Below are 27,966 nucleotides of genomic sequence, written 5' to 3' on the forward strand. Positions count from 1 at the left end.
ATAAACCTGGTACTTTTTATCTTATGTGGTGGACTTGTGATAAGGCAAAAAAATACTGGATTAAAATACATAAATGGCTTGAGGAAATGTTACAAAAACCTTTAACATTTAAACCTGAAGTTTCTATTAGGCATTATTTCTTATGACTTTGGTAAACAAGCTAGATACCTGATTCTATGTGTAATTACTGCAGCGAGGATTGTATTTGCTCAATATTGGAGGAGTGAAGAGCCACCTATTGAAGAACTGATCTTAAAAAAGATTTTGGATTGTGCAGAAATGGACAGACTGACCTTGTCTCTGAAGGAGGAGGAGGATGCATATTTCTATCAATTTCCTTATTTCTAACTTTTATTATTGACTAGAGAAACTGTGCATAGATTTGAATATGCTTATAGACTTAAACAGCAAGATGTTTAAAAGAGCAAGATGTTAACCCAGTATGTCCGATGTCTTAAATGATTGATTTTTTTTAATATTAGTTTGTAGAGAAAATAATAAAATTTATTCAAAAAAAAAAAAGGGGGGATGGGTGCAAGACCTCCGGCTGCCCAGGCTCCTCAGCAACTAGGGTATATGGACATGCCACCTCTGGTAAAGGAGGTAGCATAGAGCCAGCAAAGGTAGTAGCAGTCACATGTTTTTTTAAAGCCATCCAGATTGGAGTTCATCACCGTGACAGCAAAATCCATTGTTTACGCTGTGGAGTACTTCCTTTTATCTGTCCTAAATGTCCCACCCATCAGCTTCAGAGGTCAAAATATATGGAGGGACTTGAGTTGTCCTGTCCCTCATTTAGGTTCTCAATTTTTATTGCCTATTTATTCTTCTTGTGGGTTTTTATTTTATGAGCGGTTCTAATGTTATTTTGATGTACATCCTGCTGTGTACCTGAAAGAGAGGCAGTGTGATTTGTTCAATCAGCCTGAGCATAAAAAGGGCTTTCTCATATTGAAGCACTACTACAAAATAGTTCAAAACAAGCCCACTCAGAGTGGGCTGTGAGTTCTAATTATGTGTTGATGCCACCCAAAAGCCAAAGCTCTGGGGGCCTGTTTACAAAGATTAAACATTTTGAAAACACAAAATGCATTTACATACAAATGTATAAGATGACCATGAATACTTTGACCTACTGAGAACAAAGTAATTTACTTTGAAAGGAGAAAAATGGGATTAATGAAATAGTGCATTTCTATTTTCCTGTTTGTACATCATCACTGCCTTTCCAGCTTCTTCATCTTCTCATCTACCTCCAAAACAATGTCCTGCAGTTTGACAGCTGTTTTCATCAAGGCAGCAAAGCTTTCTTTCATGCTGTTGGTCCCTTCTTCTCTTCCGATGTTGTCAAGATTGTCAAACCACTGGAGAATTCCTTCCAGGTGTGCCTGGACAACCTTTTGCTCCTCCAGTTCTGCCTGAAGAGCCTGTTCTGCATATGTTTCAGCCTTCAGCTTTTTTTCTAGCTGGTTGATCTCCATCTGCAGTTCCTGAAACTGCTCTGCAGTATAGCAAAACTTCTCTTGGGCTTCGTCTTCCGGGAGCAAAACATTCTTGGGAATGGTCAGCACCATGTTCAGAAGCATATCTTCCATTTTGCCAAACAAGCTGTCGAAACGCTGTTTCATGAAAGAAAAGAATTGCTCTGTACCCCTCCGGATTAGGGAAGGCGTGCTATGAGAACGGCTGTTGTTCAATTTATTCAGAATAGCTGCTTCTGCTACCAGTATGATGTGGGAAAGATGATCTTGAAAGGCAGTATATATCCGCAAAATCAATGTTTGAGGTGTAAACCCAAAGAACTGGGTTTCGTAGATCATTGGATTTATGGACATGTTGAGGAGAGATCTGCTGTGGTGGTAGAAGACAGGAAAAAACAGCACACACTACACTCTTGGCCCAGCTGTTGGGATGACACGCAACTGGCAACGTTTCATGTGCATAGCAAACAGAATGGCAACATGATACTCCAGCGAGGGAACAGAGAAGACTGAAAAGTTATGCTGTCCTGTGGACAAAAGCACAGAAATATGGATGGCTTTTCTAGTTTCCACTGGGTAAACAGTCTTGACATGCTCAGAGACTTTGGTTCTCCCTCCCCCCTCACCTGCATCCCCTTGACCCAAGGTGTGTTGTGCATCTTGAAAGCTTCACAGGTCTACATTTTGAAAGCTTCTTCTGAAGCTTCTTCTGAAAAAGTAGTGTTTGTTCCAGAGGCCTGCATTTTTTGAAAACGCATTTATGGGGCAAAATGTTTATATGTGCCTCATTGTTATAAAGACAAACCGCATCCCTTTCTCAGAAAGCAGCAGAATTCCAAGCCTGGTTACTGTTTAGCATTGCTGTTACTGTAAGGAGATGGAATCCTTAGCTGGACTGTGAAGCTGCTGGAGGCTAACACTATCAGTGGGGAAATACCAGCATTCCCATCAGCTGCAGGGAGCTGAGACAAAGGTGTCCATTTGTTTCTGAATGGACCCATTTAATCATCTAGTTCAACAGAGGCAGGGTAGTTGTCAACCCAGTTTTCCTGGATGGATCCTCAATCAGACACATTTGCATGTTTAAGCAGACACAGAGGCTGGTCCAAACTGCCAGGAATTCACTGAACTGACTTGTCAATAAGGCTCAATCAGGGAAATTTTCTATTCTATTGTCCAGGGCATTTCTGATCAGTTTAGAGTATTGCTTTGCGTATGAAAACATCAAGATGCTATTATGTTAACGTTATCTGGAAACCTAACACTCTGTAGAAACATAGAAACAGAGCGAGTCAGAAGGGGGCTCCCAGGCCATCTGGTCTGACCCCCGCCTCCAGCCGGCTCCGCTCATGACATGCCCACCATGTGCATGTCCAGCCTATCCTTGAACACCCGCACCGATGGGGCCTCAACCACCTCCCGTGGAAGCCCATTCCACACCCTCGGGGTCCTGACTACAGAACCCTGTGCATGATTGGAAGGTTATAGAAATGTCAGTTCCTGGGCTGTGATTTTGCAGCTGGTGGTGGAGACCACGGCCCGGTATCTGCTGTCGCAAGTCACTGCAGGGGGCCTGGGTGATCTCGCCAATGCAGCCGCTGGGGTCCAAGGCGATTCGGTCTTCCTGCCACTGGGAAGGAGACTGGGCAATCTCATGCTCCCGGCAGCATGCAGGGCCCACCTGGAGAAGGGTCTTCACTGTGCTGGCCCCTTCTGGGAAATGGTGCTCGGGAAGCCAGGCCGGGGCCAACACCGCATTGTTTCAGGGCCTCCTGGAAAGGCCTTTCTCCCCCACAGGAAGCTTTCCCGGTCTAACCAGCCACGGGGTTATCGACACCATTTCCCTGATCTTGGTTGCCTTAGAGGCCCAGCACCTGCTTTTTTAAAACCGAATTTCACTGAGTGCGTTTGCAAATGACTCCAAGGCTGCGCTGAGGAGGAAAGGGGAGAGGGGCCTTCCGCCCCATATCAGGAGGGAGGGCCTCAGGCCTGGCGGGCAGGGGCCCATCTTTATTTCCCACATCCTATTAGCATTTGGGGAGGAGGGAACGGCAGGAGCGCCGAGGAACCCCCTTTTCGAGGCCCTCCCTCCTCTCCCTGGCTAGGGAACAGCGGAGATAATACCGCCGGACGCCCCTCACCTGGCCTCGGGGCTCTTCCCTTCCTGGGAGGATCCAAACTCGCGACCTCGGGACGCCGCGGCGACACCAGCGCGAACCCCACTTTTCCCGCCACTTTCAAACTCCCCCCCGTCCGCCCTGCCCCTCCCTTCCGAGGTGCTCTCAGAGACACTCACCCGCTTGGAGGGACACGAGGGTGCGCACTTCCGGAAAGCTGAAGCAGAGCGTGAAGAGGACCATCTCATTAGAGACGCTAAGAAAGAAACTCGCCAGCGGGATGACAGCAGAAGCTGCTCATATGGGCCAAAGCAGAAGTGAGAGATTTTAATGCAAAAGACGCTTGGACGTTTTTCCCCAAAAAGCTGGACTCAGCGGAGAGAAGAGCTCGTGCTTTTTCTAGACGTGATCCTACCGTTTTCCATCATTAACAAAATAGGCCTCGTTTCAATAGGAAACAACAGCTAAAGACACTCAAAAAACCCCCAAAGCAGGTTCACACTCAGCACGCGCCCAAGTCCCTGCCCTGCTGGGGCAAAAAAAAAAAAGGGGGGTGTTATGGGCACTCCAACGCTTCCTAGTGGCTTTTTATCTAATTTATAAGTCTATGTTTGTGGAAGGGAGCGGGCGAGACCGGGAGGCGCGCTGCATCCTGGGACTTGTAGTGCGGAGCTCCGGAGAGGCAGGGCCTGCTCCGCTTCAGCGGTGACGGCTCTCTTTCCCTCGCGGCCGCCGAAGAGGCGATGGCGGCAGCGGCTGTGGCGGCTCCGGGCCTGAGCGAGCGCTGGTGGGCGGAGCTGCCGCAGCACGCCGTGCTGTGCCGCCTGAGGGAGCAGGCCGCCGCGCCGGCGCCCGGGCCGGAGCAGCCCCGGCCGGCACTGCCGCGGGACCTGCTGCTCGGCGTCGGCGCGGAGCTCTTTCTATGGGATGGCGAGCGCGCCGCCTTCTACGTGCTCGGCCTGAGGGGCCTCGGCGACGAGCCCGGCAGCCTGGGCCGCTACCAGGTGCGATCCCGCAGCCGGACGGAGGGGCTAGGCCGGGCTCAGCGCAGAACGGCCCCCGAGCAGCCCTGAGGCGATCAAGGAGCGAGCGGCAGGCCCAGCCTCTCCCGGCTGCCGGCTTTCTAGCCGCGCGGAGTAAGGGAGAGGGGCGCAGATGGCGTTGCAGGAGGCCCTCTCCTCCCATCCTCCCGGGGCTCCCCCACGCCTGCCCCCATGTTGCAAGGCAGAAAGGAAGGACTGACTTGCGCAGTGCACAGTGCGATGCCCTGCCAGCCGATGGAGGGATGGCCATTAATGTGGAGGACGATAAAAGGGGATCGGGCCAGTTCATGGGGGAGGAGGCTCTCGGGCTACTAGTCCTCGTGGCCACGTGCTACTCCTAAGCAGCTAGTTCTTCTGATGGTCCTCCAGTGATGATGCTTCTCTAGCAGGGCATCTCACGACATGAAGCCACAACCATCCACCCACCTGTTTGGGGGCTGCAAGTTTCATCAACCCAGCGAGTATAGTCAGTGCTTGGGGATGATGGGAGACTGTACTCCGAAAACCAGGCAGACAGTGGGGTAAGGCTGCTGCTTCAGGTTGTGGCTCACCATGGGATGCTCTTCTGGATAAACATTGTTGCTGTCCTCATTCCTTGCAGCCAGAAAATTTGCATGCCAGGGAAAGTGCTTCTGGTCTGGATGTGCCACTTGCTTCCTGAGAGAGTTCGGTCCCTGAGAGAGGTCTAAAATAGTTTTAGTTTAGAGCAATGTTGCATGATGCATGCATACAGATCAGAATGCAGTTGATTAGAATGCTGAGAGAAGGATTCCAACCTAAACTTTCTCCTGGAAATGGTGTTTGCTGCTCTGTTGCAGGAGGAAAGTTAACATGAGTCCTTTGGGTTCTAAAGACTAGGATTTCGGGGATAGGGATACTAAGCTAGTCTTGTCCTTGATGTGTTAGCTTTCTACATACAGGAAATCTTTGTGGAGCAGTCAGATTTACTGCACAAGTAGAAAGGTTTGTTGTGCTAGCATTGTGTCTGGATTGGTATGGAGGTTGCAGGTAATACATGTGAAAGAAAGCTGGGCTTCCTGAAGTCACTTCAGGAATGTTTCTCAGCATCCGTCAAAGAGCGATTTTCCATATGTTTTTCATGATGGTGTGGCTCTTAAGATTGTTGTCAGATAGTGACTTTTCTTTATTCCTCTGTTCCCTGCTTTTAATAGATCTATTTTATTTTTAATTAGTGGTTTTAAATTTATCACTGCTTTTAAATCCTGCCTTTTTCCTTTTGTAAGGAATCCAGTGTGGCTTACAATTCAGCCTTCCCACAGGGCAGTGCCTTCTGTTAGACTGTACCTCCCATCATTCCCAGCCAGCATAGCTAAAAGTTATAGTGCTGGGGAGTGATAGGAGGGCACCAGGTTGGGGAAGTATGGCTTACAAGATTTCCCCGCCCTCCCCCCCCCCCTTTCTATTTCATCCTCACCACAAAGCAGTAAAATAGATTTGGCTGAGAGTTAGTGTTTTGGCCAGAGCCTTTTGTCTTGAGCATTCAGCGGCAAGTAATGTGTTTGCTATGGAATTGATTTGACAGTGATGTTTTCTGTAGCCAGAGGAAATATTAACTCATGTTCACCTTGATTTCTAGACCCTGCTCTGCATAAATGCCCCTTTTTTTGAAGTGTATCAAACTGTGCTGAGCCCTACACAGCAACATGTGGCTCTCATCGGGACCAAAGGCCTGATGGTACTGGAGTTACCTAAGCGCTGGGGGAAAAACTCTGAGTTCGAAGGGGGGAAGCCCACGGTTAATTGCAGGTATGTAGGACTTCTATTTTCCATCTTCAGTCACGGTCTTTTGAACTGGGGGTAGCTGCTGCTTCATTTGCCCTCTTTTGGTCAGGAAGGCCATTACAACCACAAAATGCTTATCTGCCAGTGTTTTGGTCCCTTCGGACAGCCATCTTTTCACTGATGGTCTCAGGCAGTTTCTGTCAAATAATGGTTTCAGTTTTGTAAATCCCACTCTTTAGCGCAGGGCTGGGCCCATTTGCAGACTTCCTCTAGGTTTGGTTTGTTTCCTATGTGAGGGCCAAGCAAAGAAGAAGTCAAAAGAACAGTTGCAAGATGGATCCCGAACTGTCCTATGTATTAGACCTAGCTATGGGGCCTAGGGGATGTTGCAGAGGCTTCACGAAAAAGTGGCTTTTGAAGAAAAATGCGAAGGAAGAGGGCCTTAGAAAGTGGGGCAGTTCCAGCCATCAGGGAAGCAAGGGAGGGAGGGTCAAGCTGAGCCGGACTACTCACAGCAGTTTCGTTTTTTGATAGTGATGTTGGTAGATCAGGAAGCAAAACAGCCTGGCCTGCTCCTGCCCCTCTGAGAGCAGCTTGATCTCCACTAATTGGCAAACTTCTTGCAGCACAGGCATTTCTTGCCTGCTTGCCCGGCTGCAGGGACAGGGCCCAGCAGCCCCCTTTGTGACAGAAACCCCATACCTTTTACTTTGTAAACCTGTCTTCCAGCACCACACCTATCGCTGAAAGATTCTTCACCAGTTCGACATCCCTGACCCTGAAACATGCCACCTGGTACCCCAGTGAGACTCTGGAACCCCATGTCGTGCTGCTAACATCTGATAACACCATAAGGTAACATTCTTGCTCCGGTGTGTTGAGGTGTGTACCTGCAGATGCTCTATTATGCAGAGTGTGCTTTTTAAGAAATCATGTTTTCCCTGTTAGGATTTACAGCTTGAGTTCTCCGCAGACTCCCGTGAAAGTGATTGCTCTCTCAGATGCTGACGAGGAGACTCTGAGGCTCAATAAAGGGTAAGTTCTAGGACAGCCCTCTTCACCTCCCCTAGAAGCAGGCCTCTGCCATTGCATCCTGGTTGGAGAAACTGCATGTGCACCCAAAGACTGAATTACTTGGCCTCTTCCCTCCCTCAGGAGAGCCTATACAGCCCTGATGGGAGAGACTGCTGTGGCGTTTGACTTTGGACCGCTGGCAGTGGTCCCCAAGAACATAGCGGGGCAGCAAGAGAAAGGGGAGGTGCTAGCGTATCCTCTGTACATCCTGTATGAAAATGGGGAGACCTTCCTGACCTACATTAGTCTCCTGCACAGGTAAAGACCCCTGCCAGATCGGCGGTCCCCTTGCTGTTTCTGTTGTGGTGTTAGGCAGTGCTTGGTTAGATACTTCAGAGGCTGGTGGTTAGAAGGGTACTGCTTTGGAAAGCAAATAATTCTCCATAGTTCAAATCGGGATAGAAGTCCAGGATTTAAGCTCAGAGTGTTAAACCTCTTTCAGCCAAGGGCTGAATTCTGTTTCAGAGAAGCTCTTGGGGCGCATTCCACTGGTGTGTGGAGCCAAAGCCAAGGAGGTGGAGCCAAACCACCCAAAATCTCCAGCCTATATCAATTTAAAGCTCTTCCTGGCAGTCACACAAGCCAGTGGAGACACATTTCAGCCTTTTAGAATTGGGGCAGTCGCAGTGTGGTTGTGGTGGTCTTGGAGGTGGAGGAACTGCACAGAACACCGAACAGGCATCCAGGGAACCTGGAGAGCCATCATGGAACCCCTGGGGTGGCTTTGATCCCAGACCTGAGCTTCTGCAGGCCTCATTTAGGCAGTCAGTTCTTTTAAAATAGCAGTCTGCTTGACTTCTTGCAACATTGATTAGACCATGAGAATTTTGAGGTTTTTTTCACCCTGGGTCTGAGCAATCAGACAAAATTAATTTGGCCTCTCGGTTGGCTTGCATGGTCTTAGCTACAAAGCCCTTCTCCCATAATACTGTCTATATCAAATACAAATATTCGCGCCCAGGACTGTTGCAAGAACACTTGCCATAGAAAGAAAACAAGTCAGAACAAGGTAGGCTTCTCACCTGCCCTTCAGGGGGGTTGGACCACGACTCCTGGAACGTCAGGAGCAAGGAACGGCCAGAAGGTGCAATTCTGTGCATGCTTCGGCAAAAAAGGTCCTGTAATTCCCAGCTTGCCCCAACTAGCCATATTGGCTTGGGCACACTGGGAGTTGTAGGATATTTTTCTGTTGAAATATACAAAGGATTATGCCCTAACCCAGGGGTGTCCAACCCGCAGCCCATGGGCTGCATGCAGCCCAGGAGGGCTATGGATGCGGCTCAACACAAAATCGTAAACTTCCTTAAAACATTTGAGATTTTTTTTTGTAACTCGATTGTGTGGTTCTTGAGCATGAACTTTGTAGACGACAACGTAGTGTTACAATGTCACATAAGATAAACATAGGTATACTCTCTTAGGATTATTATGTGAGGACTTTTTTGCTTATCTGTTGTGACAGATGTCACAAATGTTATGCACAGACCTTTTTTTTTTGCTCACCAGTTTTCGTTAGTGTTTGTGTATTTAATGTGCGGCCCAAGACAATTCTTCTTCCAATGTGGCCCAGAGAAACCAAACGGTTGGACCCTCCTGCCCTATAGCCATTCTGGTTCACTAGCCTTGACATGCTTGGGGCTTGTGGTGATGGGAAAACTTGTACAGACCTCTGGGCTCTTAACATCACTCCCAGGTAAGTACCTTTGGTTTTCCCTAGTGCTGGAAACCTTGGCAAGCTACTGGGCCCGTTGCCAATGTACCCAGCGGCTGAAGACAACTATGGGTACGATGCCTGCGCCATTCTCTGCCTGCCTTGCGTGCCCAACACCTTGGTGATTGCCACCGAATCGGGGATGCTGTACCACTGTGTGGTGCTCGAGGGCGAAGAGGACGACGAGCAGATGGTACGTACGCTTGTCGCAGTCGGCCCGTCTGAGACAGGATCCCACGCATGGAGAAGTTCTGCAGCTGGTGGGATAGGCCAAGCTGGGCTACATGGACCTGCAGCCGGACTGCACAGGAAGTGGCTTCACACGTTCTCGTACCTTTCCAGGGTCTCTTCCCCCAAGCTTGTTGTTGCCTCCTGGCATTCTTCTCTTCTCCCCTTACTGGATCGCTTGCACGCTACGCGGCTGCTGGTGCCCCTCTGACCTCGCAAGGCATCCAGCTGTTTCCTCTTCCTTGCGAGGAACCAGTGCTGGATTCCTTCCAGGATGGCAGCGCCTTGCTCCTCCCTGGCTGCCTCCTCAGATGCCCCTTTGGGGCCTTGTCTTTCTGGAGCTGCCTCTCCCGAGGGATGAGGGCACAGGGAGGGCCCACTGCAGATGGAAGCCCTGCTGTGGCCTTGGGTGGCTTTTCCGCAGCTGTGGCGGGGATCTCCTCTCCTCCAGCCGGCCAGTGTCTGCTGCCCGTGGGATTGTGCCCTGACTTGACCACACGGCCGTGTAGTGTTGCTGTATAGCTGGCACTCTGGAGCGACCATGTCGCTCTGTTCAATTCTCCCCAGAGCAAGCATATGTTTTGCAGTGTCTGATCTGTTCCCAGTGTCTGTTTATCTATTTAAAGCTCTGCTTTCATAAATATTTATTATGTCCCACTTTTTCTTACAATGAAGCAGCCTGCATAATTCTGCTCACAAGCTTATCCTGTTTTCAACCTTATCCCCATAACAACAACCCTGTGAGGTAGGGAGGGCTGAGAATGTGTGCCTGGCCTAAAGTCACCCAGTTGGCGCCACGGCCAAGTGGGGACTAGAACCCAGGTTGCCTGAGTCCCAGAACCACGTTCTTAACCACTTGTTCCCACTAACCATGGTTAAAGTCGGTTGAAGCCTCATGGCCCTGCCAGAGGCTTTTGAAATGAGGCAGGTGACAGGCTCTGATGTGCTTCCTACGTGAATGTAGCCCTTTGCGGCACCCCAGGGGATCGTGACTTGAGAAGTGCTAACAGGCTTCTGCAAACGCTCCCTGCAGTCCGTCAAGTCCTGGGATTCAAGGACTGACCTCATCCCATCGCTCTACGTGTTTGAATGTGTGGAACTGGAGCTTGCGCTGAAGTTGGCATCAAGAGAAGGGGAGGAGCCACTGGAGTCGGACTTTTCCTGCCCAATTAAATTGCACAGAGGTAGGAGCACAACGTGAGCTTAGGCGGACTCTGGGGGCTGGTGGAGGACAGGAAGGCCTGGAGGGATGTTGTCCGTGGGGTCGCGGTGGGTCGGACGCGACTTCGCGAGCAGCAACAAGGAACCCCAGCGGCTACCTCCTCGCCCTGCTGCGCTTTGACGGCTTGGCATTTGATGAAAAGCTCCTTGTAGGTGCATACTGAGCTCTGACGTGCCAAGGTGCTGGGCAGACAGCAGGTCCCACAGGCTGTTTGCTTGCCCCTGTAGGCACCATTGTGCTGCGCTGCCTTGCGGCTCAGCGGCCCACAAGCACCACTGCTCAGCACAGCTCCAGGCTGCGCACGGGACAGCGGCAGGTCTGTCTCCCTCTCGCTACTGCCGCTGAGCCCCCGAAGGGCCCCCTGAGTGAGTAACACTAAGTAATGCCTGCTGTCCCACCCTGCCCTGACTAAACCATTCCAGTCCAGGAAGAAGAAACGGCCCGTTTCTTGTGAGCTTGAGAGAGTCCCAAGGGCCTCGTTTTCTCGCTGGAGATGGGACAAAAACGGAGGAGGAGATTCTCTTAATGGAAGCTAAAAGGGACCTTCAGAGGTGGGAGGAGCCGTTCACTCAGGATGTTTTGCTCTGGGCAGTTACGTGTGCGGGGTAGCCGGCCAAGAAAAACTCAGTTGAAAATGTACAGACACTCGGCATGGAGCAAATCTAGCCGGCCATTTCCCCTCCGAGTACATTCCTCTGCCGCCTGCACCCCGTGTTAGAAGGTCGGAGACGGCTCTTTCCCCTTCAGCCACCCATGCCACTGCTGTGGGCAGTGGCACCGAGAGAAGAGTTTCCAAGGATGATCATGACGGTGGGGTGGAAGCCCCGTCAGGCCAGCTGTTCCTGAGCCCCTGCCGGTTCTCAGGCAGCAGCTCCACCGCCACTCGCTGTGAGCACGGGAGTCGTGCTGAGCCTGTCCGACCGCCCCCTGACGCCCAGGCCTCTTGCTTGCCTCTCCAGATCCCAAATGCGCCTCTCGCTATCACTGCACGCATGACGCTGGAGTGCACTGCATCGGGCTCCCCTGGATCAGCAAGCTTCACAAGTTCCTGGGCTCAGGTGAGTGAAGAGGGGACTTGGAGCACTTGCCTCGGCGTGGCATGTACAGAAAGATGCCGTTTGTCGTGACGTGTGAATCTTGCAAGCCAGTTTGTCTCCGCACTGAAAGCCCCCGCTGCCCTGCCAACTGCGGGCTGCAGTTGCTCATTCCTGGACCGGGAGAGGAGGCGGGAGTTGGGCAGGAGGAGGGAGCGCGTGAGCTGAGGCAGCAGGGGCGTGACGGGGGCTCTTGGCTCCAGCTGTTCACAGACTGGCCCGGGCCTCCTTCCGTGGGGAGGCTTCCCCCTCTCTTTTGACGTTGACACCAGCAAGGAGAAGTGGGGCGGGGGAGGGACACCCTCCGTGCCTTTTCCTTGTTCTGATGAGTCGCCCGATGCTTTCTGCGCAGCACCATGCAGCCCTGGGCTGTGCCGAACTGGCATCCACAGGTAGACTAGTTCAGAGGCCTTACTGGCCGCTGGGAGTTCCCTGGGTCTCCAGTGCTGTGCAAGAGATAGAAACACAGAAACAGCGCGAGTTGGAAGGGGTCCCCGGGCCATCTGGTCTGACCCCTGGCTCCGCTCACGACATGCCCACCATGTGCGTGTCCAGCCTGTCCTTGAACACCCTCCCCGGTGGGGCCTCAGCCACCTCCCGTGGAAGCCCGTTCCACACCCTCAGGGTCCTCACCGTCAGGAAGTGCTTCCTGTCATCCAAGATGCAGAGATGGTCCCACAGCCTGCAGGAAACTGGACTGATGGCTTGAGTTCTGGGCACTTCACCCAAGGCCACCAAAGGCACCGTAGCCACAGTTGCTTAGTACTTAGCAGGCGCAGCAGCAGCAGCTCCTCCCCACAGGAAGGTACATGGCCCCAATCCTTTAGGGCAGTGGTGAGCAACTTGCTTTGCTCCCCTTCGGGGTCTCTGGGTTGGCCTCCAGCAAGAGAAATCTGTCCCTCCCCGGCAAGGGCAGGGTGCTGTGCGCGGCCCACTCCTGGCCCATAAGAACGCAGCTCTGGAGAGGAAAAAGCTTCCCTGCCGCTGCTTTATGGGGCGTGGGAGTGATTCCCCGTGGGGAAGACGACTGCACTCTGGCCCCACTCTTCTTCTCTTTAAAACGGTTTTAGATGTTGTTGCTTGTTTTCAGAAATGTTCTCGTTTTGGGTCTGAGGGAAGTCCCTGCCTGTCCCACCAGTTGGCCCTTTTCCACTGCCACAGCGCCCTTCAGCCCCCCCACAGCAGACTGATACGGGAGGCAGGCGCACGGGACAGGCCCTGGCTTGAGAAGCCGCGTGAACTGTGGAACAGGTTGCTTATGAAGCAGCTTATCTGTGCAAGGGGAAGCAAGTGTTATTCCACTTTTAGAAAGGGAAAGCTTAAATGCACCACAGTTAAATATCGTTGGACAACACCCTAGCAAGAGGCTCTTCCCTCAGTGGCTGCCCTGAAACGCCACCCAGCTGGTCTTTGGCCCCTCATGCTCTTCCCAGCTTCTGGGATTGGATCAGGGATCCTTCCCTGAAGCTCCCTCTGGTCAGGCCTCTGCCTGACCGCCTGACCATGAACTCGCAGCCCAGCCTCCTGCTCTCCCGGCCAGCGCTCTGGATTCAGGTCCTATTTCTCAGCTCTGAGCAGCTCAGTGCTGGCAACATCCGGAGCTCTCCAAAGCTCTCCTCGGGCTTTGGAAGTTTCCTGGCCCGCCGTGTTCTTCGTGGGCCTTTGCACAGCCAAGCAAATTGGTTGGCCTGCCTGTCCAGCGGAAACAAAGGTAACTTTCCCCCTGGACATTCTGAACACCTGGAACCCTCTTGCCATGAGACGCACCCAAGGCGGTTGCCGCTGCTTGAGCCTGCTCAGCCTCCCGCTCTTCCTTTGCCTTCACCTTCCTCTCGCAAGATGGCCTCCTGCAGGGAGTTTGGCCGGCTCAGGATGTGTTAAGTCTAGATTAACGAATCTAGGCGTGCGGCCTTATCAGTTACATTATAGCCTCAACCGAGGTACCACAAGGCCTCGAAACACAACAAAACACGAACGAGTGGACATTCAGGGCCCCATCACACTTTCTTATGCCCACGGCTTCACCCCTTGTCTGAATCGCCTGCTTGCTTTTTTAGATGAAGAAGACAAGGACAGTTTGCAGGAGCTCGGAGCGGAACAGAAATGCTTTGTGGAGCACATCCTCTGCACCAAGCCCCTGCCGTGCAGGTAGAGCCTGCCTCCTCCCAGACACGTGGCTGCTTTCCACGTGGCTGGTCCTTTGGGAACAGTCGCAGCCAGTCGTGAGCCAATGAGAGTGGACAAGTTCCGGTTGTTGGTTGTGCTTCTGCTTTTTGCGGTGGGGCTTGGTGAACAGAGACCAGGTTTGGGGCGGGGGTTTCGTGCCTCTCTCCTTTTTGCGGTGTGAGTGAAGCTGCTGGCTGGCTGCCGAAGAAAGAGGCGGTGCTGAGAATGGGGCTTGGACCTGGTCCAAGAGGCGCGCTCCCTCCTCAGCTGCGACAGTCCCGGCTGCGGCGCATTCCCTGCGGAACGGCTCTTCGGGGAACGTTCCCAGCGCTTTCAATTGGAGTGGCCCTGACCCCAAGGGGGAGCCTGGGCCACGGGCTGGGCTCGGCAGAGGAGCCCCTCTGTAGCGGCGTGTGGGGGGCACCCAACCGGGCGCCTCTGCTTTCCTCTGGCGAGAGTCCAGGCTCCAGCTTGCTTCCAGCTGACCAGAGGCTTCTGAGGTCTTTGTTCCGCCTCCAGCTGGAGTTGTGTCACTCGGTTGGTCCAGTGTTGGGACCAGGGCCTGAACCGGAAGGGTGGAGGTCTCCATTTCCAGTAGGGAGCCCCTGGGACGGCTTCTTTTCCAGTATTTGTGGCATCTGGGGCCAAGGGAGGAATTGGGCAACGGGCAGAGTGAAGGCCAGGAAGCCATACTAATGTCGAGGTGTCCGGTCCCTCCATTCCTTCTGACAGTATTTCTTGTAAGCACCGCTACTAGTGGCAGAAGGAGAAGGAACCTGAGGAAGGTCTTTTCAAAGTTTTGCCAGTCTTTGTTTCAGCCAGGCTCTTCCGCACTTTTGGTTCCCCCAGGCAACCTGCCTCCATTAAGGGCTTCTGGATCGTCTCCGATATCCTGGGCCCAACAATGGTCTGCATCACCAGCACCTATGAATGTGTCACCAAGCCTCTTCTGTAAGTGCTAAGCTGCCTTAATCTCTTTTGCAGAACAATGTTGCTGATTATTTGATTACCAGTATATTCTCCCTTTTTTCCAATGAACTCAAAGCTGCTCATACAGTTCTCCTGCTGCTGCTCTCAGTCTTTTGTGTACGGGCAGGGATCTCAGGTGCAGCTTGCAGAGAAGTCGTTCAGTTGTGCTGGAACCCTTTGCTACTCAGCTGGCTATTTGACCAGCGGGAGAGAGAAGCTTGGCCTGGCCTGGCCTCTTCCTAAACGGAGCTACATGTCGGCTCTGGGATCGCCCTCCAGGGACTTGACAGGTTGATTTGGACTGGCCACCATGCCTTGGGTCGCAGGCTTCTGGGATGCAGAGCAGCAGAGTTACTTCGAGTGTTTTCATTCTGCATATCAGCATTTAGGCAGGCCTGGGGAACTGCAGCTCTGAGGCCAAATCTGGTCTGTTGAGGATCCCCATCCCTCGGGGGGCCACTCTCTCCTCTCCACCTGCCTGGCCATTCCTTGGTGTCCAGCTCTTGCTCATTCTGAAAGGGTTAAGTATCTCTCCTCATGCAGGAATCAGACTGATTTGCCCCCGCTGCCCCATCCCAGTGGCACACGGTCCTTGCACACGTCTCCCAGCTTGAATTCATTCTGGACTGAAATGTGTGCTTCACCCTGCTTTACAGTCTCAACTGGTCTAAGCTTCTAAACATACAAGTGGGCCATAGTTGAGAGCAGGGGTGGGTAATGTCAGGCAGAGGGAGATGCACCCCCCACCCCCACCGCCAACAGGAGGCACTTCTGCCGCTGCTGCAGTGAAGAAAAATGGCGGCAGCAGGGCTGATGCGGGCTGCCCCCGAGCCTTGCGTGCCCCAGCCCAGAGCTGCTTGCCGGTGCGCGCGCATGCGTGGCATGCTTGCCCTGCCCTTCCTCCAGGGAGCTCTGGCTGGCATAGGCACGTCCACTCTCCTGTTCTGTTCTCACAACGAGTTGTGAGGCAGGTTACGATGGGCGAGAGTGACTGGCCCAGCAACAGGCAGCGAGTGCCGAGACCGACCGGGAAGCAGAACCTGCATCTCCCCAGCCATAGCTCTCCTCCAGCCCTGCGTCCGCTGGAACGTTCTGCCTGGCACTTGAGCCTCTAGGCACGGTGACCTGCAGCGCGAGGCGGGTCGAAACGTATTTCTCTCCTTCGCCTCTGGCTGTCGCCCAGGCAGCAGGAGCGCAGTGCGGAAGGGCTCCGTGCCTGCGCTCTCAACACACGGCGCAGGAGTGGGGGAAGGCGGGGTCCAGGGTGACGCAAACGGTGGCTTTTCAGCCAAGACCTGTTGACCACCCGTGGAAGAGACACCCTGGGTGTCTCAAGAAGAGCAAAGGGAGGGGCGTGGGGGGCTGTCCTTACCGAATACGGACGGATGCCTGACGCTTGCTTTGACAGCTCCACCGTCCACCCGGCCTGCCCTCCACTTCTGTGCACCAAGGAGGAGTCACAGATTGCAGCCTCGCCTCTCCGCATCCTGGCTGAATCGCGGGACTCGTTTGAGAGGCACGTCCGAAACATCCTGTGCCGCAGCTCCGCCAACCCACTGCTGCTGAAGTATGGACTCTCTTGAGGGGGGAGTCTAATATGGGGGGGAAGCACAGTGCCGCCTCTCTCCCGGGGTCCGCAGATGGCTGAGACATCGGTTATTTCCAGCTGGGGGCTGTGTGGCCTGTGTGAGGGGGCGGGTGGAGACGTCACCAGGTGCCCCCCCCCACCGCTTGCTGCCTCCTGCAAGGGTTGGTTGTCTGGCACAGCCAGGAAGGGAGTTCCCCTTGCGCAGCCCGCATCTGCTGCGCCACCTTCTCTGGGGCTTTGTTCCCGGCCTGGCCCTTCGCACTGGACGTGTGACCCGCAGCCTTGTCAGGTCTGGTCTGGCAGGCCAGACGCCGTTCTTCACCTTCCCGGGCCGCTCTCGCAGCTTCGCTGCCGCTGCCCAGAAATCTCTCAGCATCACGGCTGCTGGCGCTTCCGTGCCAGCAGCCCCCCTCCCCCCATGCCCAGCAGGCAGTGGAGCAGCTGCTTTCGGCGCTGGCTGAGCCACTGGGTTTGTGGGCATATTCTGTGGGCAGGACCTTGGCTTCCTTTCGGTAGCTCAGGCAAGGACGAGGGCACTGCTGATGGGAAAGGTCGCCGGGCAGAAGGAGTTGCCCGCCTGTTCGTGCAATGCTGGAGGTTTGGCCGGGAGGGAGGCAGCTTGGATTCTGACAGGGCCCTGCGTCACAGAGGGCTGACTTGCGTGCTTCCACCTGCTCTGAGGCCCTCTGGATGGAGCAGATTGGACAGCTAGGCGAATGACGGCTTCTCTCTGGCGAGGGGCCACGTGGGTGTCTGCAGCCTTGAGGGGTTTGGTGCAGCAGGCCAGGCAGAAGCACGAGTGTAACGAGGCAGTTGCACGGGGAATTGTCCTGGGGAAGGTGCTGGCCAAACGGGGCACATGCTGGCCCGCTGGAGCTGCAGTTCGTGTTGCAATCTGCAAGCAAGCGTGACTCCCTGCAGAGGGTGGCTGCCACGCGAATCAGGACATGTGCCTGGTGTTTGTCCTTCAGAGCAGCAGATAAAGAGTCTTCCCCTCCCCCTGAAGAATGCCTTCAGCTTCTGAGCAGAGCCACGCAGGTGTTCCGGGAAGAATACATCCTGAAGCAGGACCTCGCCCGAGAGGAGATCCAGCGAAGGTAAAACCGCTTGCTGCTCACTCTCCTTGGCTTGCCCTTTGTCCACCGATCCCATCATCCACATCTCTAACAAATTGCTTTCTTGGCCACGGGAATCACCTGCATCGTTAAGATGCGAGTTTCCTCCAGTGGGTTTTATCATTGTGCTGTCAAGAACTGGCAAGAGTGGATGGAAACCCCAGTCTGGCATGCAGGGCTACCTTCCCCTCATTCTGCTCCTGGTGCAGCTTTCCCTGCTGTTCATTGCCATGTGCATGCTGAGCGTCTTCCCCGTGCCTTGGAACCTTGCTTGCCTGTATTCTCCTTCAAGATAATTAAAGCTGGCAAAAATCGGTAGAGGCGGAGGGTGAGGCGAGAGCACTCTCGGCACATGCTAACGTTTTGGCCTTTGCCCTGCTCCTCAGAGTGAAATTGCTGCGTGAGCAGAAAACGAAGCAGCTGGAAGACCTTGCCTACTGTCGGGAAGAAAGGTGAGTCTGCTCCATCAGGGATGACCCTTCCAGAGGTGTCTGGACAGCCCCGAGTGAGTGGGATGCTTGAACTGGGGAGTTCTGCACTGAGCGCCATGCCTTCGGGTGCTTTCCAGCTTGACAGGTCTGTGTCTTACCTGGCCCTCCAGGTGTTCACTGCTTCAGAGAGTTTTTACCTCACTGCTGGGTCAAAAACTTCTTGAATGACACAGTGGTGGGTACAGCCCGTTTCTGTAGTCGCCCCCCACTTCCTTGTCCATATCTATCTTGACTTGCGGGTTTGAAAAGAAAGGTTTCTTCTGGCAGAAGTTTTTGCCACTGAAGGCCTTCACACATTAGCATTCCATTTGTGTTAATGTTTTTTCTCGTTCCCTGGAACCTCATTGTTTCCATCCAATTGGCATGACGTGTTCAGGCTTTCCACTACCACCTGATCAGGTTTGCCAAATGTCAGAAAAACTGAAAAGACACACTGCTATAAGCAATTAAAGGCACACATCGTGTTTTTAGCCAGTAATCCACTTTTGGCCAGCCTCCAGCTATCGTTCACTTGCTTTCACCACTGACGGCGGGGTGATGCTTACAAGCCTACGAGGTTTTTAGGGCAGCCAAGTATGCAAGGGACTTCATAGTCCTGCCAAGTTCTGGAAAAGCTGTAAGAACCCCAGCTTAGGCAGACGCGAAGCCTGCTATGAACCCTACCCTACTCCTGGGGAAGCTGCCAGGGGCCCCGTGTTTCCCTTGGCTGCCTTAGCTTTCATGAGATTTAGACAAACTTCCCGAGTGCTTCTGGGTGTTTAGGGCAAAGCTGCAACCCTTGAATTGAGCACCTGGAACATCTGGGAAGCAGGCTTTGTTTCAGACTTCAAAGTCAGAAAAGCTAGAAGTCAGAGGAACATGTGGTGGGGCCGTGTGAGGATGCTCAGGTGCTGCCTGCAGCTGAGGGATGTTGGGTGTGCACCCAGAGACATCTAGCAGACCACCCTTTCTTTCCCTGTCTCTGAGACCACTATGGCTGAGCTAGCAAGGTTTACAGTAGCCTTGGATTCTGCCTTGCAGAGGGTTAAAGCAGCAACTGGGCCAGGACTTGGCCTAAAAGTAAGACCTTGCTAAAGCTCCAGTCTCTCTCCTGTTGATGCTGGTTTGCAGCCCCGGGAGACAAATCCATACACTGCCATTTGGAACAAATGTATTGTGTGACAAGAGCAAAGGCACCCATCCATTTGTTTGGCAGGGGGTGGGGGTGACACACATGCTGCATTTCCAGTGCAACATTTCCTCTTCTCCACAAGGAAAAGCCTGCGGGAGATGGCCGAGTGCTTGGCGGACAGGTATGAAGAAGCCAAGGAGAAACAGGAGGATGTTGTGAACAGGTGAGGGTGCATTATTTTACCAGGGCCTGGGGGAAGGCAGTACCCATACTTGTCACTAATAACACTCACTATGTAATAATTCTCATTAAATGCTCGGGGGCACAGTGAATTGCTGAGCCTGCGTTAAGCAGGAAGGAAGGTAGCGGCTGGAGAACAAGCACCTGTCAGCACACAGGAGGAGATCGACAGTGCAGGCTTCTGCCAACAGCTTCGTCCAGGCTTACTCCCAGACCGAATCCTTCAAGCAGAGTCTTCTAAGAGCAGAAGCAGCCGAACTGATGCTGTTGTCTTTGCAATGGCAAGCTGTTCAGAGCTGCCACTATCTGGCTGCACATGTACCCCCAATGCCTAGCTTAGAGTGCCAAAGCATTGGTTGGAAAAAGGAATGGGCAGCGAAGCAGTTAACAGCTTAATAAGAGGGGGAAACAACCAATATGCGAAGTTTTCAAAATGAACTTTGAGCAGAAATTGGTTGGTGTAGTTTGTCCTTAGAGAGATTACTGGATGAGAATTTGTCTCTACACATTTCAGGATTTTGAATACAAGACAGTTTTGTTTCCAGGGTAGGGTTCTTGCTGGTGACCCTCAACCCCTAAGTAGCATTACTGAAACAAATTCACTGGTTTAAACACATGTGACTCTGATGGTCTAGAAGCCGGTTTCAAAATGGTGGACATCTCTGCCAGGCAAGGCAGAGATGTTGATTCTAACAAGACACTCAAGCCGTTTCTCCAGCACTGGTACTTTGACAGTCTTTATACTTAAAGGATGAAGAAAGTGCTGCGCAGTATTCACTCTCAGTTGCCTGTCCTGTCAGACAGCGAAAAGGATATGAAGAAGGAACTACAGACGATACAAGAACAACTGCGGCACTTAGGAAATGCTATCAAGCAGGTGATCGTGCGTTTGGAATAACGGGGTTGACATACTGAGTACAAAATTACTACCCCCACCCTGCCCTGCCCTGCCCTGCCCTGCCCCTCAACAAGAACCGAGAGGCATTGTTGACGTTTGAATTGCCTTTTAAATTACCTTTGTCTTTGTGGCTCTTCCGTGTCTGTAGGTTAAAATGAAGAAGGATTATCAGCAACGGAAAATGGAGAAAGGGACCAGTCCACGGAAACCCAGCATCACCCTCAGTGCTTATCAGCGGAAATGCATCCAGACCGTTCTCAAAGAGGAGTAAGTTGCGCCTTAGCTAAGCTAGCATTTCTACTTTGGACCAAGTGGTGAATGGCTGATGTTAAGGGTTTCAATGCTGCCACCATAACATTATTTGAAAGCAGTGTATGACGTTCCCGACTGAATACAGTAAAGGAGATGTGCATACATGTACCTTTGGCCAAGTTTGGAATTGCAGCTTTTGAGGGCTGAATAGCAGCAGATAAACTGTATTTTCTGTAGGTTACAAGCCATGTTTCCTAGAGCGTTTCTTTCAATTGGTGCAGTCTCTGAAGCATTCCATTTTTCTGTTGCAGGGGAGAGCACATCCAGGAGATGGTGAAACAAATAAATGATATCCGAAACCACGTAACCTTTTAGTTTAATATGAACAGGCTAGATCAGCTGTCTTTCTCCTAATTTATGAGTTATACATAGTTGTTTTGCTTTGTTTTTTACTTATTAAATAAACATCTTATTTAAAAGTTAATCGTTCACTTCTAATTCCAGTATTCAGAGAGTTTTCTTGGGCAGACAGAGAAAGTCTGAGCAGTAGGCAGGCCTTTGGACATCACTAGGGTCATCAGTGGGCCAGAGAGATCTTGGGCCCAACCTGAAGGACCTGCCCACCCTCATGCTCTTGGCAAGGCAGTTGCGCAACGGGAACTCCACCGTGGATTGCGCTCCCAGCTGTGACTCGAGAAAAGTGTCCTGTGTGCCTTCTGAAGGCCCTCCTCGGTCATGTCTAGGCTAGCCTGGCCTCTTGGCAGCTTGTGGCTTGTGCAAAAAAGGGCAAGTTCACGGCGCAGGCTCTTCCAGGTGTGGCCTCCTCTGGCGAAGTCAAGGGTGACCCGCTCATCAACCGCACGCTGGGAGCTGGCTCAGTGGCTCCAGGCCAGAACTGCCAGGCTAACCCTTTCTCCAGGTAGGAGCCTTTGAGGAAGGCTTTAAGAACCGACCAGAAAGAAGTTAAGAGAACAATTGCAAGGCTTTTTTCCACCTTTAATTTGGAACACTTCTTAAGGATACACCTTCAGTACAGTTAACAAATGGTTACATTTTGAATTCAGTAGACAGGAGAGTTCTACATCCACAGTTTCACAGGACACCAGTGGCTTGGTTTGTTGGAATGCAGTAAAATTCCAAACATTCTTGTGTGGAATTAAAGGCTATTAAAGAACAAAAAAGAGTAAGGGACTCTAGATAGATGACTTCTGTCTCCCACCCGTATCCTTGGCCAAACCACGCTCTGAAGAGTTGTACAGCAATGCCACGGGAGCCCACAAAGCGGAGGGGGTTACAGTTAACCATTAAACATGCTTTAGGAACTTATTTCGCACATAGTAAGACTAAGACTGTACAAGTATATAGAACGGAGCTCAATCCTGCAGGATGTCCTCTTGTATATTCTGCACACAGTCCCTGTTTGCTAAAACAAATAAAGGTCACTGTATTATATACCCCATTTATAGTAGCTAAGGCTCAGTGTAAGAGACTGAAAGCTACTGGTACAAATTAAGCAGGTTCTTTATTTTCTTCTCTCTTCTCTGCAGCTGTCTTCTCTTTTCTGTCCTGTTCATCATGTTTTCCTACAACATTTAGATTCTTCTGAAGCAACATACAAGGTACAGAAAGTGCACTGAGCAAGAAAATCCCAAAACCCAACATCCAGTGTCCTGCAAATAAATCCATATTTTAATATAAAATATTCATATAGCATACTATAGCCCCTCTGACCTGCTTGCTACCTCACTAAATAATGTTGGTAACCGTTCAGTCACTGGAAGGGTGGCATCCGACAGCTTCACTCCAAAGCACCTGGGGTGGCAATGGAGAGGGGTCTGATTTCCAGCAGCTACCTTCATCACAGTATATTTTGGGGGGTGGGGGTGCAGAGGGAGGAGAGAGCTGTCTTCCAGAGTTAGTTTAAGAAAACTGAGCAAGGTGGGAAGAGATGGGAAAGGCAGGGTTGTTACTCAGAGAAGCCTGGCTGGCCCTTCCGCAGGCAGACAACCCCAAAGGGTCCTGCGTGCCTTTCGCAGTCCTTGCCCTCATGCAAACCCATCTTTCCCTTTTAGAAACGCAACCTGGGCCACTGCTCCCTGTGTCATCTTCTGCTCTTTCGGTTAGAGTTAAATAATAATTATTAAATGTTTTGCTATAAAGATGAGGGGTTTTTTTTAAATAAAAACACCCCAAAATGCAGCCTTGGAGCCCTGCAGTCGAGGGTGTCATGTTTCCGGCAGCTGATTAATGTCTGTCAGTTTTGTGTCATTGAGGATCGCACGGATTCTCTCCAGGGAATCTGCCTGCCGGATCCTTTCCAACTGGACCTGGGAAAAACAAACAAACAAGGGAGATCATAAAAATAAGTGGTGGCTATGAGAAACCTACATAATGTTCAACAAAAGAGTTCAACATTAAGTTATATACATTGATATAACTTAATAGATAAGCGAGATACATTTTGGGAAACATTTTCAATGAATGTTAAGCAGAACAGCTGAGTTTAAGGGCAAGTCGCTTGCTTACTTTGGTTCTGAGGCATTCTTACGATGAGATGAGATGAAAGAATGTTCTGTTGAAGGAAGCCTATGCCATTTCAAGCTTCTTTCAATATAATTCATGGCAGGCACCTGCGGGAATCAGCTGGCCCCCAGGTATTTAGGTATCTTTCCAAGAATGGCCGCAGCCCAGATCTAGGTAGCAAGAATACCCCAGAGCACCACAAGCCCAGTCCGTGTTCCCACCCAATAGGCCCCAGCACCAGCAATGAAGGTGCCTCTGAGGCAGCCCTAAGCTGCGCCATCCTCGCACCAACTCCCTGCAGAGCCACTCTTCCCTTTGGGCTTCTCGCACGAAGCATCTGTCCCGCTAAGGCCTGTGTGCTGAGCCTCTTTCAGCCTGAAAGCCAAATCCCCTTTTGGAGCAGCTTCCAGGGGTGGGGCAAAGCTCTTTTGTCCAGCTGCTGAGATCTGCAGAAGCAATCCAACACTTCACAATGAGAGGGATCAAGTTCGGCCTGAGTCCCCTTGCCCATGCTCTGTTCATTGCCTCTGATCAAAAGCCTCACCTGAAGGGTTTGGGAAAGCTTCACAAAGTCTCTCTGCACTTGCTCGCTGACATCCAGCTCCGTCTGCAACCGCTGTGCTTTGTTCTTCTCTTCAAACATCAGCTGCTCAAAGTTGGCCTGGGGAGAGAGGCAGGAGTGCCTTTATTTTACCTATGCATTTCTATCCTACTTTCCAGAGAAGGATGATCTCCCACAGCAGCTTGTGCCCATAAAAAAGCCAGGAACGGCTCTTGCTGCTTTCACAGCAGGTGCTCCCCTTTCCCTTCTGCAGTCCCTGCAGAGCAACTATCAATCGGAGCAGAGTCTCTTTTGCAGATAGGGGAAATGAGCTCCCTGCAGCCGCTCCCTCCCTGGCTGAGAGATAAGCCAGGCTGGTCTCTCTCTTGGCTGGATGTTCGCCCCAGGGGACAAGGAGGGCAGTCTCCCTTGGCCCAGGGTCCCCTGGCCGATGAGAAACCACACCTTGCTTCTTTCCTTTGCTCCACTCCTGGGGGATGCCAAGAGACCTCCGAGGCACCTTGCTGAGCCTCTCCATGGTGAAAGCACCACGCACGCCTCCTGCTCTTCAACCAGCTACCAATTGCAAGCGTTTTCAGCCCCTTCTTCATTTTGCAGAAGCGGGTCCTTTCGCACGCAGGAATAACTTACCTTTGCGGCTGCCTCCTTCTTCAGCTGCTCCTCCAGACTGTTTTTCTTTTCCTGAAAGCTTTCCAGCTGCTGCATTTTTTCTTTCAGGGTGTTTTCCAACTGTGAAAGTCAAAGAGAAAACCGCGAGCTAAGCAGGCTAGAAACCGTCCCGCAACCGCTGGCTCCACTTTGCCTGCACTCATTCCTTGCTTTCCTAAAGCTGGACGGAAAGAATTTGCCGCTTATCCCAGGGAGCTGCAACCAGCCAGGGCAACTGGGAGTTTTCTTCTCAGCGGCTACACTCCCTAAGTGCTACTGCCCACTGGACTCCCGTGGTTGGCAGGCCAAGGAGCTGGCTGCAGATTGCCCCACCCATCGTGCAGGTGCGGCAGCAGCAGGCACACAAAGAGGAACATTTTACAGCCATGCCAGCAAAACAGCACTGGATGTCACCCTCTGAATTACTTTGCAAGCAACACAGTGAAGCACCACGCAGGCCTGCCCAAGATGCCGCATTTTGCTGAGGGACACCGACATCATCACTGCTCAGAGGGGAAAAGGCCCGGGCAAGTCTGGGAGTCCATGCAAACCCTTCAAAAGCATTCCCTCCCTCTCAGAGCTGAAAATATGCCTAACGGGAAGCCAAGTGTTCGGAGAAGGCAGTGCTTCTGGCACCCAGGGGCAAATGCCGCCATCAGGAGGGAGGGGAGGGCTCCAGACTGGGCCTGGTGCAGCTCCCAGGCAAGCACTCACCCCTTGTTCACATGCAGCCTCTTCTACGGGTGACCACAGGGACCAGAGGCAAAACGGCAGGCCAGCAGGAAGTTGCTCACTGCCGCACCACCAACGTTCCCTGAACAAACACCAACACTCTGGCGCATTCCCTCCCTGCTCCACGAGCCCAATCACACCACACGGAAATATGCATGGGAGATGCAAAAGGTTGCTCAGGGTTACAGGTTGCCTACCTGTTCTGCGTGGTCCAGAGGGAGCCCTTACCTGCTCCTTGTCTATTCTTATTCTCTCCAACTCTGTTTTCAGACTGGAAGCAGCAGCTGCGAGAGAAGGGAAAGCCTTTCACCGCACAAAGTATTTTAAAGCCATTTTCTCAGTGAGTGAGTGTCGAGTGTTAAGATTGCACTCAGGCTTAGCTGGGTAAGAAAGGCAACTCCCTCCCCACAATTCCCGCGGGTGGGGGCCTCTGCAGCATCACACCACCAGGCTCTCCCTTGTACGTCGCTCTGTTTGTCCCAGCCTGCTAGTAAGTCCTCTTTTCAGAAGGGAGAGCCAAGGCCGAGCAGGCACATTGCTGGAGAGTGGCCTGGGCGACGCTGCTCACCTAGCTCCTCCTTGCAGTTCTCAATTTCCAACTGCAGAGTCTCTTCTATGTTCTCCTTTAAGCACTGCTCAGCTTGAATCTGCTCTTTCAAGAATAAAATTTCCGCCTTCAGCTTTTCTTCCATGTGATCTGCGGCTGTCCGCGCACCGACGATATCTTCCCGGTATTTGAGGACCAGTTCACGGAGTTCCTGAACGAAAGGGTGGCAAACTGGCACAACAGAGTGCTGCTTGATCCCCTCTCCACCCCATGCAGACACATCCCCCCAGCGGTCTGTCTGGACTTGCTCCCAGCCTCGCCACCCCAGCGCCTCGCCAGCAGAAAGAAACCTGGGCCCCCGCACCTGCCAGCCCTGTGCCCCCGCACATAGCTAGAACACCGCAAGGCTCAGAAGCCGCGCCTCTGGTTGTCATGGTCCAGCGAAGGAAGGCACACTTAAGTCTGGGAATCTATTCAAATGCTTTGGAGGATGGAGCACGACCTTAAATACAGCCTGCGATCGATGGAAATCGTTCCTACAGTCACAGCTCGGCTTGTTCACTTGGAGCAGGACTTGGGAATGGCGTTCTTTAAGACCACTGCTGTTTCAGAACATGTCCCTCCACACACGCGACCGAGGGAAGTTTCCTGAAGTGTGAGGAAGCACCGGTGCCTCTGCCGGCTGCCACTCCCTCCCGCCGCGCCCAGTGCACAGGCCTAAAAGGGGCTCTGTCTGCACCCGGTCCATCTCCACAGCCCTCCAGCACATCATCCCTCCAAACCCTGGCAGCCAATGAGAGTGAGATCAGCGCAAGTCGCAGGCATTTCTTGGATCAAAAGAAAACATCTTCCTTACATGGAAGCAGTAATTAAAATCAAAAGTGGACACAACATGACAATACATGACACTGCAATCTGGAGGCAAGCCTGCACCTTCCCCCTGCTTCAGTTTCCGCAGCCGGCGGTATGGCACAACTTCCACAACTGCTGACTTAGAAACATAGAAACAGAGCAAGTCAGAAGGGATCTCTCGGGCCATCTAGTCTGACCCCCGGCTCTAGCTGGCTCCATTCACGACAAACCTACCTACTTGGGTAGCTTTGGCGTTGCTGTGTCACCCAAGGGGAACCACAGGAAGTGCAGAAACCTGGGCGGAGGCAGCTGCCGACCATTGCCAGAGAGGGTGGCCTATTTCCTCTTTCCTCCCCTGGGTGAGAGTAAGAGGAGCATGGGGGAGAACAGAAGCGCACTGGACTTCAGCCCCCAGCACTCCTGGTCCACTGACGCTGCTGGAAGGGGCACAAGACCCACCGGCTCGAAGCGGCCCAAGTTAGACCATCTTCAAGAAGAATCCTGACCTTACATGTGAGGAGCGAGGCTCACTCCTCACCTTCAGTAGGGAACGGATTTACATAAGCAGCCGCTCCAGTGTCTGGCCCAGGTGTTCACAAGAGCCGAGTGGGGCTGTCATGGATGGCAAGGGAAAACAACTAGGATCAGAGGAGGAAGATCACCCGCCTGGGGGGGCTCGGGCCCCCTCTGCTACGTGGAGTGGGGCACGGAGAGGTGGGCCCTGGCATGTGGTGGGGCATAAATGGTGCAGATTGGGAAGGAGTCTCTGTGTAGGACAACCATTCCGAAGGAATGCCAGTTGGCACTTGGGAAATAAGGGAGCCAGGCCAGCGCACCGACTGCACTGCCGCTCCATTCTGGGTGCTTCTCCAGAGCAGGTTTCTCAGGATTAGCACGTGAGCCCCAAGACTAGGGCAGATGACTACCGAAAGAGCCACACTGTTTGCTGGTTTATGCATCAAGAATGATAAAGGCAGGTTGCTTACCTGTAACTGCCGTTCTTCCAGTGCTCAGCTGTGCAGTCACACATAGATGGGTGCTGCTCCTGCGCAGCACCTGCTGTCGGGAAGATTTCATAGCTTGAACGGTTTTTGGCAGGAGCGCCACACCCCCTCCCCCCAGTGTAAATGGGCAGAGTCCCCGCCGCTTTGCCAGTCAGCTGGAGACCACCCGTTCGCTCCCTGCTGGTACTGGCAAGAAAAAACATGAGTACAGTAACTTGTAAGAATGGTATCTAGAGGAAAATATATAAATTTATAGACAGACAGATACCCAGTCAGATACCCAGTCACCAACACTGAAGTGGGGCCGGTGGCCGGGTTGTGTGAATGCACAGATGACCACTTGAAGAACGACAGTTACAGGTAAGCGACCTGCCTTTCTTCGTCATGGTCTCTGTGCATCACACATATAGGGGTGACTAGCAAGCTTACCCACCAGGAGGCGGGACGGTGCTGTTACTGAAGAACAGCCAATAAGGTTGCACGGACAAAGGAGCAGTCCTGTCTGGCTCTGGCATCTAATCGATAGTGTCTCGCAACGGTGCATGGGCCGACCAA

General features: G+C 52.4%; 3 protein-coding genes across 9 annotated transcripts in view; 1 reads left to right on the forward strand and 2 right to left on the reverse strand.

Moving 5' to 3' along the window:
- Positions 1-220: 220 nt before the first annotated feature.
- On the reverse strand, positions 221-4,023 carry MIS12 (MIS12 kinetochore complex component). Its single transcript, XM_044429803.1, has 2 exons — positions 3,778-4,023; positions 221-2,008 (listed from the first exon to the last, which is right to left on the reverse strand). The coding sequence occupies exon 2, from the start codon at positions 1,833-1,835 to the stop codon at positions 1,218-1,220; it is 618 nt and encodes a 205-aa protein (XP_044285738.1). The 5' UTR covers positions 1,836-2,008; positions 3,778-4,023; the 3' UTR covers positions 221-1,217.
- Positions 4,024-4,302: 279 nt separating this feature from the next.
- On the forward strand, positions 4,303-21,041 carry NUP88 (nucleoporin 88). The gene is made up of 17 exons (XM_044429802.1): positions 4,303-4,602; positions 6,239-6,408; positions 7,114-7,239; positions 7,333-7,419; positions 7,540-7,716; positions 9,176-9,362; positions 10,431-10,581; positions 11,579-11,677; positions 13,771-13,861; positions 14,729-14,830; positions 16,257-16,415; positions 17,408-17,533; positions 17,938-18,003; positions 19,296-19,376; positions 20,144-20,270; positions 20,440-20,558; positions 20,855-21,041. Exons 1-17 carry the CDS (start codon positions 4,342-4,344, stop codon positions 20,916-20,918), a joined length of 2,193 nt encoding a protein of 730 aa, XP_044285737.1. The 5' UTR covers positions 4,303-4,341; the 3' UTR covers positions 20,919-21,041.
- A 484-nt stretch (positions 21,042-21,525) lies between these two features.
- The window catches only part of RABEP1 (rabaptin, RAB GTPase binding effector protein 1), a 72,819-nt gene continuing 66,378 nt past the window's right edge, over positions 21,526-27,966 (reverse strand). For 3 of the 7 annotated variants that reach the window (XM_044429795.1, XM_044429794.1, XM_044429800.1), the window contains exons 14-15: positions 25,577-25,766; positions 24,366-25,292 (exon numbers count right to left, since the gene is read on the reverse strand). In XM_044429795.1, coding sequence (XP_044285730.1) covers positions 24,784-25,292; positions 25,577-25,766 — 699 coding nt within the window. In that variant the 3' untranslated portion in view covers positions 24,366-24,783. The other 4 variants (XM_044429799.1, XM_044429798.1, XM_044429797.1 and 1 more) reach the window with 3 other exon arrangements.

The sequence above is a fragment of the Varanus komodoensis genome, unplaced genomic scaffold (genome assembly GCF_004798865.1).
Source record: "Varanus komodoensis strain SLA01 unplaced genomic scaffold, ASM479886v1 scaffold20_1, whole genome shotgun sequence".
In the NCBI taxonomy this organism is placed as follows: Eukaryota; Metazoa; Chordata; class Lepidosauria; order Squamata; family Varanidae; genus Varanus; species Varanus komodoensis.